The 17846-nt window shown below is 38.3% G+C and overlaps 1 protein-coding gene across 1 annotated transcript in view; it reads left to right on the forward strand.

Moving 5' to 3' along the window:
• The window catches only part of CHN1 (chimerin 1), a 105309-nt gene that overhangs the window by 26281 nt on the left and 61182 nt on the right, over positions 1-17846 (forward strand). Inside the window, exons 3-5 of the mRNA XM_050900186.1 lie at positions 1778-1833; positions 9405-9436; positions 11471-11584. Coding sequence (XP_050756143.1) covers positions 1778-1833; positions 9405-9436; positions 11471-11584 — 202 coding nt within the window. The remainder of the gene's footprint in view (positions 1-1777; positions 1834-9404; positions 9437-11470; positions 11585-17846) is intronic.

Consider the following 17846-nt stretch of genomic DNA (forward strand, 5'->3'; position numbering starts at 1 on the left):
CAGAACTAAGCGCAGAGTCATGGAGTTTGATTATATTTCTGTCTCATGATGGATGAAGAGGAATGTCTTGTTTGACTTCCCTGGCAATAATTACAGCAAGGAAACTGGTGTTGAACAGTTTGAATTACATACATCAATTAGAGGGGGAGGAATAGGCATCCTGTTTTGTAACTTAACTAGTCTACCTACTGTGCTTCTGACTGGAAGAGGAGAAAGGTATTGCCTTTGGAGAAGAAGAATTTCCTCCCAGAAAATCTTTTCAGCCTGGCTTGAACTAAGGTGGGAAACAGTTCTCAGTTTTTAGCCAATTTCTGCGGAGCATGCTGATTGTGACTCTCCACTGCTCTTCTGTGAAATTCAGAGAAATCCATATTTGCTCTGTGATTTTTTTTTTTTTTCCTTTGAACTTGACTCTACAGTTCTCAGAATTAGATATGGACAAGGCCCAGTGCCATCAAATATGACTTTTACAATAGAAGCTAGGGAATCTGTGTGCTGGCAAAATAAATGGTCATGCTATGCTTGAAATGAAAATTACTGTTTTATATACTAGTGTGCTGTTCTTCATCACTTGCAAAAATCATTTTTGTAATACCAATACAGAATGGTAACAATTGATTTTAGTAACATCAGGAAAAACCATTAGGTTTTTTGTTTGGAATAAAGGGAGTGAATTTTTCCAGTTTATCTTATGATTGCTGTATCATTGGGCACCTTGCCATTTTCTCCATTCCCATGTAACTTAGCACATAAATACAGCATTTGTCAGTGGAAAAGACTCGTGATCGAATGAGAAGTGTAATGAAGTCAAATCTTATTGGTTAAATCAATGTATGGTCTTATTACCTGAAGAAGGTGATAGCACATGTTATTAGACCTTGGTGTTAGTACTAATGATTGAAACATAATTTAATTTTAAAAGATTACAATTCCAAATGTCCATTTTATCAGTTCTAGAGTACTATTCAAATACTAACTTAGTGCTGACAGCCTCATTTTGAAGGTGACTTGCCAAACCAAACTCTTTTTGGGATAGAAGTTGAAAGTCACTCCTTTGGTATTACATTAGAAAGTCTACACATTAGTACCATTAAATTTACAACTGGCTCCTAAGATTTACTCTGGCTTGATGAGACTTATTTAAAAAAAAAAAGAAAAAAAGGGGGAGGGAAGATATTAGTAAGTGTATGTCATGATTTGGGCCTTAACTGTTTTACTCTGCTACTCAACTCCTGATGTCTTTAGATCTGCAAATGCAAAGGCCATTTTTCTCTTTGTTCAGAAAGGTCATCACTGAGAGGTGGCAAAAGCAGAGGGTTTGATTCTGCAAAGTTCTGAATGATTCTTGTAAAGTCTTGACATATTTCAGGTGACTGAGTGTGTGCCCAGCACAGTAGGATGGGACTCCATCTGCTTACTGAAGAAAGTCTGACAGCAGCCTGATTTGACATATAGTAAAATTTATTTTGCGTTTATCATGATTCCTTTTCTGATCTGCTTGATGGAAACTTGACTGGTCTCACCTAGTTACTCCATAGTACTTGATCAGTTGTAAAGATAATCAATAATCCCATTTTGGCTAGCAACATTCTTTTTTCTGACCACTTGTAAGTAGTTTTTGAGACATTGATATATGTATCCTTGCACTATTTCTGCATGTATTTCTGCATTTAATGCAGAAAGTCTTCTTTATTTAAACAGCAATATTTAATGTTAAAATGCCTAACTTATACAATGATACTGTATTAATCAGAATTTAACTTCTGCCTTCTCCCAGTGTATCAGTTGCAACAGGAAGCTCCCCATCCTAGAAGGATAACCTGCACTCGTGAGGTGGGTATTATAAAAGGTTCAGTTTTATGGAGTCCAGTAATTTCAAGTCTATAGTTAATGGTGTCCAACCCAAACAGCAGTTCCTTGGGACACTTGGTGCTGTGATTAGAGTAAGTAGCCCTGGGGGCACTGGTACCTGGAAATCCATTTGATCTAAAAATTGAATTAAAAAGCATTTGGAGTATGATGTGTATACCTGAGAATCATTTACTGTTTTTTGATTCTTAGATACATGTAAACATGTCTTTTCTCCTCCTTTTTGGGTCAGAAATTCACAGAAGCAAGAGCAGCGCTGTACAGGAGAACTATGCACCTTTTCGTACACACATTGCTGCTAGATGCGTGCAATAAATCAACAGAGACTGATGTTGACTCTGAAACCTCCCGAAGACTGAAACCTCCCCTGGTGCTGTTATTTGAGTGGTAGTACTTAAGACTCGTTAATACTAGTAGCTAAGCTGTGCAGAGCCACAGATTTTAAGGATCCAAACAGTAACAATGGGATCCCATTGATATACAGTGATACAGAAGCACCTGCTCATGGGGTCAGTTGTTGAGGCAGACCCCAAATTGCTAGTGTGCCCTGAGCTGCTGTCCAGCAGAGCAGCACCCCTCCAGAGCTGTGGTGCTGGAGGGCTTAACTGGTACCAAACATCCGTGCCAGCAAGATTTTACTCATGACTGCGTCTCTTTTGCAGCTTCAGTTAGGAACCTGGGAAACATTAATTTCAATTTCAAAAATGCTGAAATGTTAGGCTTGACTTGTTAAGCAGTATTACAAAACACAGCTCTTACAGAATAACCACTGAAAGTTATTACATTGCTGCAATAAAACTTAAGCATTTTTATCATGTGCCAAGAGAAAGGAAATTAATCTTTGAAATATGTTAGTCACTGACGTAGTATTAAATACAGAGGGACATAGCACTGTCAGGAACATTAATAGCTTACAATCTAGATCACAAGGAGGATTACTTTACAGCATTAAATAGATGTTTCTCTGTTGTCTTTTCAAACGCCCAATTGTGATTCTATGAAGCAGTCTGTCAATTTTTAAGATAAAAAGTAGAGATTTAACAGAAGTTAAATACTGCATTTAGTGGAAGCACTCTTGTTCTCCTTTGTTAATTTGATAGATTTGTATTTTTATAAAAGTTATAGCTATAGCTGATTGCACAATACATGAATTTTACAAGAAGCATTGTAACAAAAAGTTTTGTTTTAACCAGTGTTTCTACTGTTAATGAGGGTCCAAGCAGGGGTATTCTTGTTAAGGTTGTTATGCAGATATCTTACATACATCAAATAAGGTGGGATGGAGATTTGAAGGAGAGATCTATAGAAGATAAGATCTGAGCTGTGGAAAAATGGGAGGTTTTCCAGTTTTTTATTCCCATTGCAACATTATTAGGAAGGTTCTCTTCTATTTTGTGTGTTCTCTACGATAGGGTTTTTGATGACATTAATATACAAAATATCTGAAGTCTTGTAGGAGCTTAGTCTTATAATACAGGTTTGTGATTCTACAGAGATTGTACAGAGTGCTCACCTGGATAGGATGAAGTATTGTACTTCCTGCCTCCAATGGATTATGTTTATTGTTGTTAAGTGCTGTTGAATAGTTGCTTTTTCCTTCCTCAAAAGTATTTCACTGGTGGAAGAAGTGCTAGTATGTGTGTGGGTATATGTATATATGCATATTGTAAAACGTATGAGGGATTTTTGGTAGCCTTCTGACACTGTTCATTGAGGTGCTGACATTATGCCTGTACAATCACTGGAGTCTTTTATTTGCTGAGACTTATCTTGGAGCCCTGCTATTGTTTACTCATGTAGTGACAGACTTATAGTGTATGCTCATAAAGTTGCCTGACTCTTGTGGTGATGAGCAACAATTCTTCAGTTTCTTCAATTAGATGCTTTGAGAGCCTCAGTTGTGAATGTTTTAATTCTTACAGAATTAGAACCTTCATTTTTCTATATACCTTTTGGTTTCTTTAAGAAAAAAAACAACAAACAAACAAACAAACAAAACATAATAGAAATGTAAGGAGTGGGAAAGTACCAGCACAGTTAAGGAAATCTTACAGCAGATAATGATTGTAATTGTTTTGCATGTCAACTGCACAATGCTTACGTACCCTGTAGTCAGGGAGAAGCTGTAAACTGATAAAGATCTGTTGGCATTATATCCCATGCTAGTTTGACTGCAGAGAAGTGCTTTGGGGTCTTTTTGCCCTAGGTGATAAGAAGTCACAAGCAAATTTTATACTAAGTTCTCCTTCATAGTATTTCTTACAATACTATTAGCCTATCCCATCAAGTAAGCAGACATATAAATGTGTATTCAGTATCTGAAAATTAAAAATGTCTCCTGCTTCTGGAGTGCTGGAAATCCTTCAGCTATTGATCAGATCCAGATTGTCTTCTTTTTAGAATCAAACAAGAGACCTACTCTTGCCAGCCAAATATAAAAGCATCTGTGTAAAGCTTCTTCAAATACGAATCACACTGACCACTATGATTTTCTCATCCTCATTACCAGTGAGGTTAATACTGTTAATTATAAAATTTTATTAGCTGTTATACAGGTGGCAAATTGAAAAGTTGGACTGTTTTAGGGAGGAAAATTTGCTGTGGGCGAGTGGTGTCCTGCATGAACTGATCGTCCAAGCTCTTTGGAGGGTATCTGAGCTTACTGCATCCCTACATACAGAGGTCCTCGTGGTCTACCAGACAGGTAGTCTGTTAGAGTCAATGGGGGATTGGCAAAAGTACCACAAGCAGTCAAAACACTCTGCTAAGTCATGTCATCACTGAAGAAAGAAATGCAACACATTAGTGTCTATAATATCATATTTCTATGAATTTATTCCAAAACAAGATTATAACATATGACAAACTTTAAGTAAGTGTAAAACTTTCCCTGTGCCAGAGGGAACAAAAAAAGAAGAAAGACATTCTGTGTTTTAAAATAGCTTCATCCCAGCCCCTGAACTGCAGAGTAAACCTGTGTCTGCACCATGAACATTGATGTAGAAACTGAGAAATAAATTCTGCAGTTTTTAGAAACTAGTGAGAATTGAACTAAATAAAATAGAGCTATGAAAGAATCAGTCAGTTGCAGATATTTAGCTGCAGAACAGAACATATTAAATACACGTTTTCTCATTAAAGAATCCATTTACCCAAAAAAAGCTCTTTGAAGCTTATCTTTGCCTAATAACGGTAAAATTGAAAGAATACATTATCAGTGTGCATTTTCCTACTTCTGCATTAATTCGTTATAATGCAGGTAAGTGTTTTTCATTATAAGTATTGAACAATTTATGCAGCTGAGCCAGATTTGAAGTGAAAATATATTCAGCAAGCAGTAACGTGTTTAACCTTTCTCTCTGGTCTCAGCCTCTCCTGCTAGTGTTGAGCTTTGTGATCTGCTCTTTCTCAGCTGGGTTTCTATTAGCAGCCATGTGTGAGTCAGTGGGGAGCAGAATCTTTTCCTAAGTGGTTGAATTATTCAGCTGTGTAAACAAATTCATAAATATTAGGAAGAGAGTTTTGGTCCAGAGAACATCAAAGAGGTCAGTGGGAGGGAACAACATGTAATTTGGTAAGGTATTAGCACGTGAATCGCTCCTCTTGCCTTATTGTATTCCACTTGTTGACATAAGCAAGAGTGACGATTAGGGGAAAAAGCAATTGTTAAAGAATAATTGGAAATCACACTGTAAAAACCCCAACCTTTTATTTAAGGTGCAAAGGCACGTGTTGTACAAGTGCTGATACTGAGAGGTGTATTCAACAGAATGACCTACTTAACGTGAAATGCTTCTCAGATACAGAGAATTTGAGTTTCTGCTGTGTTACACCAGTTTCATATCAGAGCAACACACAGATCAGTGAAGTTACACTGAGGTAAAAAGAGCATTGCATTCATTTGGGATTTTTTATTGTGAAGGTGCAGCAGAGCCAAGGCTTTTAACACTGTGTGATGTTCATTTGTAAAGTTGATGATTCCATAACATTCTAAGGATGTTTTCTGCATGAGGCTTACATCCAAATTGTAATGTTGTTTGTCCAATTAATATTGTATTACCTGCCTGGAATTTGTATTTGTTGTGCATATGATCTTTTATATACACACATGTGTGCATGCACATGTAGGCGTATTTAGGGCATCCTTGACTGCTATATGAAGGCACTCCACAATAAATTTTAAATAACTGTGTATGAAAAAATATCAGACAAATGATGGAGATAATGAAAATCACTGGCCTTTTCCATCCTATTACGAGGCTTCATCCTGATTCAGTGCTAGTAATTAACAAGCCTGTTAAACAGCATCTCTGTGTAGTCTTGTGAAAATGGCCCCTGTGAGTAGTCAAGAAACATAGCATAGACTGGGCATGTATAATGCACATCCTTGTTAGAGCTGTTCTCAAAGATGGCTTTATCTGTATGATATTCACCCGGAATGACTTCCCAACTTTCATGGTAACTAAGCTCTTTTCCAAAGGAATGGCTACTGTAAGGCACTTGTCAAGTCTGCTCCATTTATCTGTTCGTAAACTTGGTTTCATTGGCTTCACACCTCAGTCTGAAAAAATCAGAAACAAAGCAATGGTGGATATCTCACTGACTTTTGTGTTTCTTGCAGGTATCATAGTGAGGCCTGAATCTTTCCTGTGTCCTCTGCATCAGTGCTATACAAATAAGCACATTGAAAACAACTATCTCACAATTTTTTTTTTTTTTGCTAAGTTAGAAACAATTTTTAAAACCGTGTCAAACACAGGCTAAACAAACAGCAATAGAAAATTTTTCCCATAAATAAAAAATCCTGAGAAGTCAAAAGACAGCATTCAGCTGATCTTCGCTGGATACAGAGAAAATGAAGTAGCTAAGGCTGTCTTTACTCATGCTCAATGATACTTTGATCCAAAAATACTGCCAAATCAGAAGGCAACTCTGCAGAGGATAATTACACTGTATTTTCAGCTAACGGCTTTAGTTAAAATGACCGATTTCTTGCTATGCTTTGATTTTGTTTAAAAATGTATTTCCTTTCTTAGGTGGGTTTTAGTTCCAGTCCAGATGGATGTTTTGGTTTTGTCTCCTTAACTTAAGACTGAGTGTGAAAGTTAGGCTAACGAAGCTTCTGAACTGAACTGTTTTGGCTTTCAGTGCTCACATGCAACTGGAGGATATGTGGGTGCCTGCAATTGTAATTTGTAGAAATACAGTCTAGCAGGAACTTTGTGAAGCGAGGCAGACACAAAAGACCAAGAAAGCTGCACGTCACTTCTAGTTCTGGTGCAGCAAAGGATACCTAAAGTAAGAATAAATGCTGCGGTGCCTTTTATGCCTAAGTTCCTATGAGTAAAGTTGGTGTAACAATACTTGTAGGAAGCATTATAGAAAGCTGGAGAACAGTGTTTACTGTCTTATATGGTAAATTTAGCTTATGGGAACTCTGTGTGTTTTAGTAAGTTCACAGGGACTGCACTAAGTGTGTATGTAGCCCAGCTAATTCTGAGTGAGTTAGAAGCCCCCTGCTGAGTTCTAATGGAGTTGCCTTAGAGTCTAAATGTATGCATTCAATCTAGATGTCAAAAACCCCTAATGTTATAATAAATTTAAAAAGTTATGAAAAAAACCAAAACACCAAAAACCAGGCAATCAAACTCAGTGAATTGGAGTTCCAGTTGCACTGAGTCTTATACAAGCAAACAGTGTTATACATCAACATTTATAGTGAAGTTTTTGCAAGTGGGTAAAACTGATCAGTAGAGACTCAATGTTAACAGAAGTGGTTATTTTCCTCTTTAACTCATCATCCGCCAAGATGAACTGCAAACCCAGCTACAATTGCATGGAAGTCCAGTGGAGCTTTTCTCTGATGCTTTGCTCCAGTCATCGGCCAGTTCACATTTTCAGATGTTTGCACACAGAGTATAGTATTATAATTTGTCTTAGGATTTGCGAGTATTCTGAAGATGCCATGGCACATTACTAATCCATTTCTGAAATGGAATGCTTTTGCCTATATACATTTTCCAGTTCTGTCATATAAATTCACTGTATTCACTGAGATAAATATAAAATCTCAATAGACAGACAACAAAATCTTATTCACAACAGGATTCTTTTTTTAACAACTGCCTGAGACTAGTGTCTTGTCTTTGAGGGTTTTAGTTAGGAAGTGTTGCAAGTTTCTATAATAACAACAATAAAATGTTTTCATTTTTTCTCCATTCATGTTGCTATCTTCCTATTGAAGAAATAGCCTACATTTAACAAAAAATATGTAAGACTTTTTTTCTTTTTTGAAATGATGCAGTCTCTTGAGGCCCTTTGAAAACAGTTACCACACTGGTCAACTCTTGTTTGCTGTTATGTAGGAAAAGGAAATCTCTCAGAACATTATAAATCTTTCCAGTGATGGAATGATTTTTCGAAAGTGATGAACCAACACAATAGCTTTTTATTTGCTGGGAAGGTGGAAGAGTTGTTATTAGACTGTACACCAGGATGTATTTTTTGTTGTTTTGGACATCTGAAATCTTTATTTATACTCCACTGAGATAACTGGAGAGAAGTGCTAATTTTAATAGGCTTTTTTCTGAAAAGATGGACAAAAACTGAAGTGGCAGTTTACTGTGAGTATTTTGTGTTTTATTATAGCTGGATTGTTTTATACTCTTGTAGTTCAGGTTGTATAATTGTTGAATTTTATTCCCCAAAGAGTTTCCTCCTTTAAATTTAGCGAGGAGGGATAATCTGGTAGGTTTAGATTATTGAGCTGATTTCTGAGAGGTCTGCAGTTCCTCGCTTGTCTCTAAACTTCCTGGACAGTTGCAGATGAGTTACTTTGTCTGAAATATTTAGCAGGCAAATTGTGTTCTGACACCCTTGCATGTTGTGTGCATTTATACTGTATGGTCTCTAGAGCATGGATGGGCTGGTGTTACACACCATAACACATGCATACCTGTTGTTGAGGTCTTTTAGGTGATACTACAGATCACACAGTTTAGTGAAGTCAAGAAGTGCAAGACTGAGGCACTTGATCGTTTAATCTACCACTTGCCCTCACTCTGAGGGGATATGGTGGTGGCTTAATTTCTCGCAGCAGTGCCACCAACAGCTGTATGATGGAAGATAACTTGTAAATTTAAGAGTTTTATAGATGTTTCACTGTATTAGTGCACTTACTGATATAGTACACTTATACCCATGAAATAAATCTTTTGTTTCCCCTTTTTTGCAGTTTGTACAAGCAATACTTAATGCCATCAGTTTGTATTAGCAGAGCCCCAAGGATGACGTGATCCAAGCAGCTCATTGTTTCTCACTCCGTTTTAAGTCATTCAGAAGTGCAATGTTTCCTGAAGGTCTATCTTTGGTTTCCCTATATTCCACCCACAGGGAAAACCTCGGGATAGTAGATGATTTTTGTCTGTACTTTAACATGATATCCCTTTCCATTTTTAATAGTACATTATGGACAGTATGCTTACTGTATGGGTTCACTTGTTATGAAACATTACAATTTCTGTTGTTTCTTCTAGGTAGAGAACAGACCCAAATATTATGGAAGAGAGTAAGTAACATACATCTCTGAAAGTGGTTTATCCGGACATATTGGTTGATAATAGTTACAGAAAAGGTTGCAAGTGTTTGCTCTGGGCCCTTTGTTTCTTCTGTGTGTTTTACAGCAGTGCGTCTTGCTCACCATCAGATTATTATTGCAGTACCATCACTTTTGTCTGCCTAAAATTACAGCTGCATTTTCTGATGGATATGGATATCATTGAGTGCTACCTTAAGTGAGAAAAACATATGTTTCTGTACTTTCAAAGGGTTGTCTCTTTCTACCCCAACCTCCAGTTGGCTTTTGCAAAAGGTGTTTGTGTGCAGGAAAAAAAAGATTTGGATCACAAATGCAATATAAGTGTACAGTATATATGTGTCTTCTATTTCAGACTGCTGTATTGGGTTTGCATGGCAAGGTTTTGGTAGGGGGGGGGCTGCAGGGGTGGCTTCTGTGAGAAGATGCCGGAAGCTTCCCCTATGTCCAACAGAGCCAATGCCAGCCGGCTCCAAGATGGACCCGCTGCTGGCCAAGGCCGAGCCAGTCAGCGATGGTGGTAGTGCCTCTGTGATAACATATTTAAGAAAGGGAAAAAAACCCTGCACAACAGCAATTGCAGCCAAAGAGAGGAGTGAGAACATGTGAGAGAAACAACTCCGCAGACACCAAGGTCAGTGAAGAAGGAGGGGGAGGAGGTGCTCCAGGCACCAGAGCAGAGATTCCCCTGCAGCCCGTGGTGAAGACCATGGTGAGGCAGGCTGTCCCCCTGCAGCCCATGGAGGTCCACGGTGGAGCAGATATCCACCTGCAGCCCGTGGAGGACCCCACGTCGGAGCAGGTGGATGCCCGAAGGATGCTGTGACCCCGTGGGAAGCCTACACTGGAGCGGGCTCCTGGCAGGACCTGTGGACCTGTGGAGACAGAGGAGCCCACACTGCAGCAGGTTTTCTGGCAGGACTTGTGACCCCGCGGGGGACCCATGCTGGAGCAGTCCAGCAGTTCCTGAAGGACTGCACCCCATGGAAGGGACCCACACTGGAGCAGTGTTTGAAGAACTGCAGCCTGTGGAAAGGACTCACATTGGAGAAGTTCGTGGAGGACTGTCTCCCGTGGGAGGGACCCCACGCTGGAGCAGGGGAAGAGTGTGAGGAGTCCTCCCCCTGAGGAGGAAGGAGCGGCAGAAACAACTTGTGATGAACTGACCACAACCCCCATTCCCCATCCCCCTGCGCCACTGGGGGGAGGAGGTAGAAAATTCGGGAGTAAAGGAGCCCAGGAAGAAGGGGGGGGTGGGGGGGAGGTGTTTTTAAGATTTGGTTTTATTTCTCATTATCCTACTCTGATTTGACTGGTAATAAATTATTTTTTTTTTCCCCAATTTGAGTCTGTTTTGCCCATGACCGTAATTGCTGCGTGATCTCCCTGTCCTTATCTTGACCCACGAGCCTTTTGTTATGTTTTCTCTCCCCTGTCCAGCTTAGGAGGGGAGTGATAGAGTGGCTTTGGTGGGCATCTGGTGTCCAGCCAGGGTCAACCCACCACAACTGCTAAGGCAAAGATGGTCAGATTTACTGTGGGAAAACAAAGCAGATCTTATTTGTGTTTATTTTGGTAAAAGATGTGTAGTATTGCTAGGTTATTACACCAGTAATTACTGAGATTATATGCAATCCCCAAGATTATACCAAATTGCCATAATGTCCCTGAATGCTGCAAAATGTTGGATTGCATGCCACTGGCACAAAACATGTGAAGCCAGCGGGAGAAAAGGGATTTATTTCTACATATTAAATTGATAGATGCAGTTTTAAAAAGCAATGTACTTATTTCATAGATATTGTTTCATAGAAGCCTTTCTAAACCATTTAAAGTGACTTCAAATGCAAGCAGAAAGGGAGATGAATTTAAAATGTAGATTCCTGCAAATCAGTCATTTTATGTTTGTTTCTTTTTTAATTATTGTGGTTGGTGGCTTTTAAAAGAAGAGGAAAAGGTGATTTAAAAGTGAAAAGGCGTGTGTTTCAAAAAGTCTTTGTTCCTTAGATTCCATGGGATGATCTCAAGGGAGGAAGCTGACCAATTATTAAGTGTTGCAGAGGGAAGCTATCTCATTCGTGAAAGCCAACGGCAACCTGGAACCTACACTTTGGCATTAAGGTTGGTAATTAATATTTCATTTTTAAATTTATAAAATATTCAAAAGAATGTACTGTGTTGTTGACCTTAGTGCTTAAACTTCCTTGTGATTGTTTTAATTTTTTTTAAAAAATCATGGTGCTTTTTTACCCTAGTTACAGATTTGGTATCTTTAACCTTCCCTAACCCTTTCTGAAGTGTTAACATTCCTTGTTGTTTGCACCGTCAAGATAATAGCAATTGTGGTTTTGCTGGTGGTGCTTCATTTTGCCCTTCTCCCACTACGTTACAGATGTGACCCCATGTAGACGTTGGGAGAGCAGACAGTCAAGAAATAAAAGGCATCTTACGCGTTCACATGACTAGTCTACTGTGTGGGTTACTTGCTAGCTAGCTGTTGCTGAAGAGCAATTAGTTCTCTCTAGTCCCTTTGTGGGGTGGCCAATAAATCAGGAGGTTTTTTGGGCTGAACACCTGTTAGCTAACAATGTTTGCAGATCTGTTTCCTCGCTCTGCAAAATTCTGGCAAGTGGATCAGATATAAATAAAAAATTGAAATAAAAACTGAAATTAAAAAAAACTTAAATAGTTGTAAGTTTTAAATAGTTTAATTACTTTTAAGGTAATGGAGGTAATTATGGCCTGGGCTGTACACCTAAGTACTCAGATGGGAGATGGTGATTATTAGCAATGTTTTAAATCTAAGTGGGACAGAAAAACATTGAAGGAGAAGATGCAGTTACTGAAAGTTTTATATGGGTAAAATAAGATTATGATTAAAATAAGAATATCTTGAAATAATAGGTTGTGATGAATTAGTTTTCTCTTTTGGGGGGGGTTGGGAGGAAGAAGGTATATTTTACTGAGATATTTGTTTTTGTAGTAATAAGATTCCAAATAGAAACGTTATTGACATTTACACTGGTTTGCATTAACAGTGTAAATAAATTGGTATTGCTTATTAGGGTCTAATACTCCATTTCATCTACTTCTGCTCTTCCAATATTCATTTAAAGCTAAGCCAGTCTTAACACCTGGCTTGAAAACTGAACTCCTGCCCCTTGCTTCTGATGGTGCAGAAGGCACAGGGCCTATAGACTGTGAAAGATGAAGCTACTGAGCGTCTTGCAGGATGTATTGATATAGCTTGTTTTACAAATGCTCCTCAGGTCCAGCAAGTCAAAAGATGGGTCTTTTCTAGGTTTGATGGTATCTCTTTCAAACTGGAAAACCTCTTTGAAAGCAATAAAATCTATTTTTATACCCAATAGAAAAGAGAATGGATAGCTGTTGGTGATCAATTTGCGAAACAGTTTCAAACGATAGCAAAGCTGTTATCATTGATTTATTTTGAGGAAATTCAACGTTTGGCAAAACACCTCAGAATCTGAAACTGCAGCATGTTGCAGCCATTTCATTATGTTTAAGAGCTAGCTGAATGACTTGTATATTAAGGGCGGTGGTCTAGGTGGCTGCTTTCCATCCCACAGCAAGTAATGCTCTGTTGTCTTGCTGTTGGCCTTTAAACTGTACAAATGAGGGTCTTTGCTCTCATACCTTAGGTGAAAGTTCTCTGTGAACTGCAGCACTGTGTCTTCCACACATGGGAATTTTTCCACTAGGATTTCTTTTTCTTTCTACTAGGAAGTGTAGCAGGAGTCTGCGTTTCCATTCACTGGAGGCAGAGTTTTGCTCAGTTTCCATTTTTCCTCTCCCTGGAATTATATATGCAGAATATACGCGTTAGCCAATATTCCCGCTGACTGTGTTGCTGACATTGTAGCATCTCTTAAAGACTAGGTAATTTCTGCAGTCTGTCTGTTCATCCTGACTGTGAGAAGTTTGCTGTGATTGCCATGATGAGTTTATGTAATTTTACCTGTAATTTATAGCATTTTTTGAGACCATCATTTGTGTTTGTGTCACTACACTGCCAGATGGCAAAGGTAGCTCTGTCTGCAGCTTAGATAATCCCAGTAGGAATTTCAGAATGTCATCTCCATGGCCAGAAACGGAGCTTGTCAGTAGGGTGGTATGTATGGGTAAAACCTTTCCAAGTTCGATAGAAGACTTTGATTGACTTTGGTTTCCAATTTCACCCTTTCTTTTCTAGCTGTGTGAATCAATTTGATCTTTTCATACTAGGCTTAAATGCCACTCAGTCATTCAAGCAGCCATGTTAATTTTCAGATCACTTCTGTATGATTTTTGCTTTTCCTTCTTTACCTTTGTTTTACCCTTTAGAAGGTGTGGGAGGGAAGAAAACTTGGTCAGCCATTAGTTTTATATAAAGAAATAGACACAGAACAGGTTTCACAGCATTTTGCAAAGTTAACCCGGCAATGCTGAAGAGCTGCTCTAATCCTGCAATAAATAACATAGTGATGAAACATAAAATGGAATATCCATGTTTTCTGATTGTTTTTCAGGCATGCTTTGGAAAACAAATGGAAAATGTTGAGTAAAATTTAGATGCTTGAGGGGTACCCATTGACTCTTGGCATAAATACTTGGTTCCCTCTATATTTCTGTGTATCTACTCAATCTATCTCTCACTGTGTATGTTTGTTGCCTGACTTGTCTGTCTTTGACAGTCTGTCAGTTGTGATTAGGACAAATTGGAAACTACCTATGAAGCGTGACTGCATCATAAAATCCCAGTTCATGGAGACCTAAAAGTCTTGTGGAAACATCGGGTAGGATCAGCTGCTGTTAAGACTGAGACAGGGTTGTTCCCTGGCTTGTAGTTACCGGTTCTTCTGCTGGGCAGCAGGCAATTCGGTAATACAGACGGCTCAGCACGCCCAGCTCTGGCAGATGTCTTCTTCCTGCGTTTGTGTCAGCATGCCTGGGAATCCTGAAAAAGCCAGTGCATCCAGTCGTGAAGAGCAGTTTAGTGAAATAAGATCATAACCCTTGCTGTGGCAAGGCGTGATGTCTCTGTAATGATATATTTCCAGCCTTCATTTCTGCAATGGAAAAAACAAGCTTTTTCTGCTTTGTCCTGATGACCCAAACCAGCCAGCTCAAATCATCATGGAACAATTTGAACGCTACTTTGGATTCCACCAGCTATTGTAGCTGAGGTCTAAAATCTCGATGGTATGTTCATACCAGCCATTGGTGAAGTTGTTTTGAATTTAGTTCCAATTGTAGTTCTGTTTTGTCTAATATTTTGGTTTGGTGTTACTAAATTAAGTGAAGGCACTGTGTCCTCGGAATTCAAAAAGGAAGATATCCTGGCGTTTGTTGTTGTTTGATTTATTTGTTTTATATTACAGTTTATTTAATCAACTTCAACATCAAGTATCTGCTGTGTTGGTGAAGTGTCTAACATAGTTAAATTGGAAGTTAGAAAAAACGCTAAAAAAACCCCTTTGGCTACAAAGCAAGCTAGGTGAGACATAAAAGTAGAAATCAGAATGCTTATTATGACTGCCCAAACATTGTATTTGTGAATGTATCATCCTCTATGCCTCAAATCTGATAGAGATTAATGAACCCTAGCTCAACTTTGTAAAGTAAGTATTTATCATCTTCTGAAATTATTAGAGAAGATCACCTCACAGAGGGCTATATTATAGGGGAAAAACAACGACATTCTGTCTTGTTCTGTCTCTTATCCTCATTGCTCATTCCCTTCTAGACTGTACTTATAGTGGGCGTCTTCCAGAGATGCTCAGATTGTCTTTGCTCTGTACTGAAGATTTCCACTTGTTAAACAACTTAATCTTTCTAGAAGATAAAGAATAAACTGTTAACACCACAAATCATAACTCCTTTGTAGGCAGACAGAATTCACAGTTATAAAAACATGTTTTTGTGAAATCTGGAACAGATTGGACAATCACACTAAACCACAGCCTTCAGCTACAGCCAAAATGCACAGAATGCAAATGCAGTTTGTGCATGAGGGTTCTTTTATGGACTGTTCTACTCCTAACACGGCTCTTCTGCATCTCACTTCTTAAGTTACTCGAAGGGATGCCTTAAGTCATCATAAAATGGGCAGATCTGGGGAGAGATCTGGGTAATTGTTTGCAAAGAGTTTCTCCCCAGTTAGATATCTCTGTTATTGTATTAGCAAGTTCTCTGACTGTGAACACACTGGGTCAGATCAAAGGACCAGTTCGTAGTCTAGTCCAGTCTCCACTCTTCGGTAGCTATTAATAGCAGACATTGAAAGAAAAGTGTGAGAACAAGATGAACATGTAGTAGTAGTTCTCTGGTGTGCTCTCCCAGCCTCTGAAAATTTGCCGTTCAGGGACTTCTGAGCAGAATTATTATCTTTGCTATTTTTTCAGGCTTTTGATGGAGAGATTTTTTTTTTATTTTTGTCTAGTGGCTTTCTGAGCACTTTTCTGAACCCTTGTAGACTTTGCTGTCTGCAACTGTAGCATGAGTTCCATGCCTTAGCTAGGTTTTATGGGAAGCAGCATCCCTCCTTTGAAGATTCCATCTCGCAATTTTATCGGATGCTCCCTAGTTTTTCTGTTATGAGAAACAGTGAACATTTGATCTCCATTTACCTTTTCCATGCCACTCACATCCCCCTTATTGTTCTCCTTACAGGTCGATGAGTCCTAGGCTATACATTCAGGTTTTGTAGTGAAGCTGTTCCATACCCCTCATCATCTCTGTCATCTTTCTCTGTGCCTTTCTCTGTGATGATCTTTTGGAGATGAGGGGACCAGGACTGCACATCTTGTTCAATATGAAGTGGGCCATGGAGTTTTCTTTCTGTGTTCTCTAAACCTTTCTAAATGAATTTTTGACTGTAGGGTAGTAGGCTCTGATGCTTTTGTAGAACTAGCTTTAGTAGATCTAAAGGTCTTGTTCCTGAGCTGCAATAGCGACAGACATAGCCTAGCACCAATTGAATGACCAAATATAGGACAGGACAAATAATAGCTTTTGCAGGCTTAACCGAGGCAGTCAAATATTCTTAGTGCAATGCTGTGGAATAATTAACTGAGTTCAAAGTGAAGATTTTGAATATTTCTTCTTCTTTAATAAGGTAGAAAAAGTGATTCTTACCCAAAAAAACTTTTCAGTTATTAAGGTTGGTGGTGAGTTACTGTAAAATCTGCTTTCCACTTATATAAGAAGCTGCATTTTTAGCATCTTCTGATGAGCTATTTTTGTCTACTTTCGTCCATTATTGTGCAATTAATTTGCATCATGACTTTTTTTAAGACAGACTGCCTTTTAAATCTAAATTTGAAACAAAAGAGGTTTTGTTTTCAGAAAACAAATTTCTCCGAATTTGTAACAGAGGTAGAAGTATGTTCTTAGGGAAGAAGAAAATGATAATTTAAATGTTGTTTTAAGTGTGTGAGTTGTTTGGCTAAATATTCAGAGCTGTCCTTCAAATAAAATTGATGTTCAGAGCCTAAGAAGGCCTGTGAAATTGTATCAGTTCAGACACCGGATAAAAGAGAATGAAGCATAAACACAAATGAGACCAGCAAATCAGCACCCTACTATATTTAATGTCTGTACTTAATCATGGATGTGGATTCTCATAGCTTATTAAAAAAAAAAAAAAGAAAGAGCACAGCAGAATTCACCAATGTTTACTAATTAATTAATCAGAGAATGCCACTGAAAATTTTTTGCAACCCTGACGTTTAAAAAAAATCACTAACAAGAGAAAATTATTGTAGGTGTATATGTGTGTCTATACATATCAGCAAGTCTCTGTGACAATAAAAATATATAAAATACATTGTAATGTTAATTAGACGTTCCAAACGGATGAAAAGAACTGAAAATTCCTAATTAACTCCTGGAGGTATTAGATCTGCTTTTAAATTTGGCAAAAGAGTAGTAGTGTTTAATGCTAGGACCTATAGCAAATGACAGTAACAATAAGACACCGTTTGCAATGTAGCCTTTTGTGATTGAGAGCTTGTTTAATAATTAGGATGAGGATAAAGAGGAAATGGGTAGAGATTGTACTCGTGGTAGGCGTTGAAGTGTGATGGTACTGCATGTTCTTTTCAGCAGATATCTGCTGTAACACGTTTAGTTGGTTACCATGGTTTCCCTTCCTGCAAATTCTATTGTTGTGATACTGAGAATGAATCGAAATAAGGTTCTGCAGCATGATTTAAAAAAAAAAGGTAATAATGTTAGCCGTGATTATGAGTCATGTTTTCCTTATGTTTGGGGGTTAGGGCACATTCAAGATTATTTGGCGTCAGGAGAGAATTCTTGAGGCGAAATAAATGTCAAAAATTAGTAATCCTTAGTTTAGTTGACCAACTACATGTATTGTGCA

Source organism: Gymnogyps californianus, chromosome 7, assembly GCF_018139145.2.
Source record: "Gymnogyps californianus isolate 813 chromosome 7, ASM1813914v2, whole genome shotgun sequence".
Lineage (NCBI taxonomy): Eukaryota > Metazoa > Chordata > Aves > Accipitriformes > Cathartidae > Gymnogyps > Gymnogyps californianus.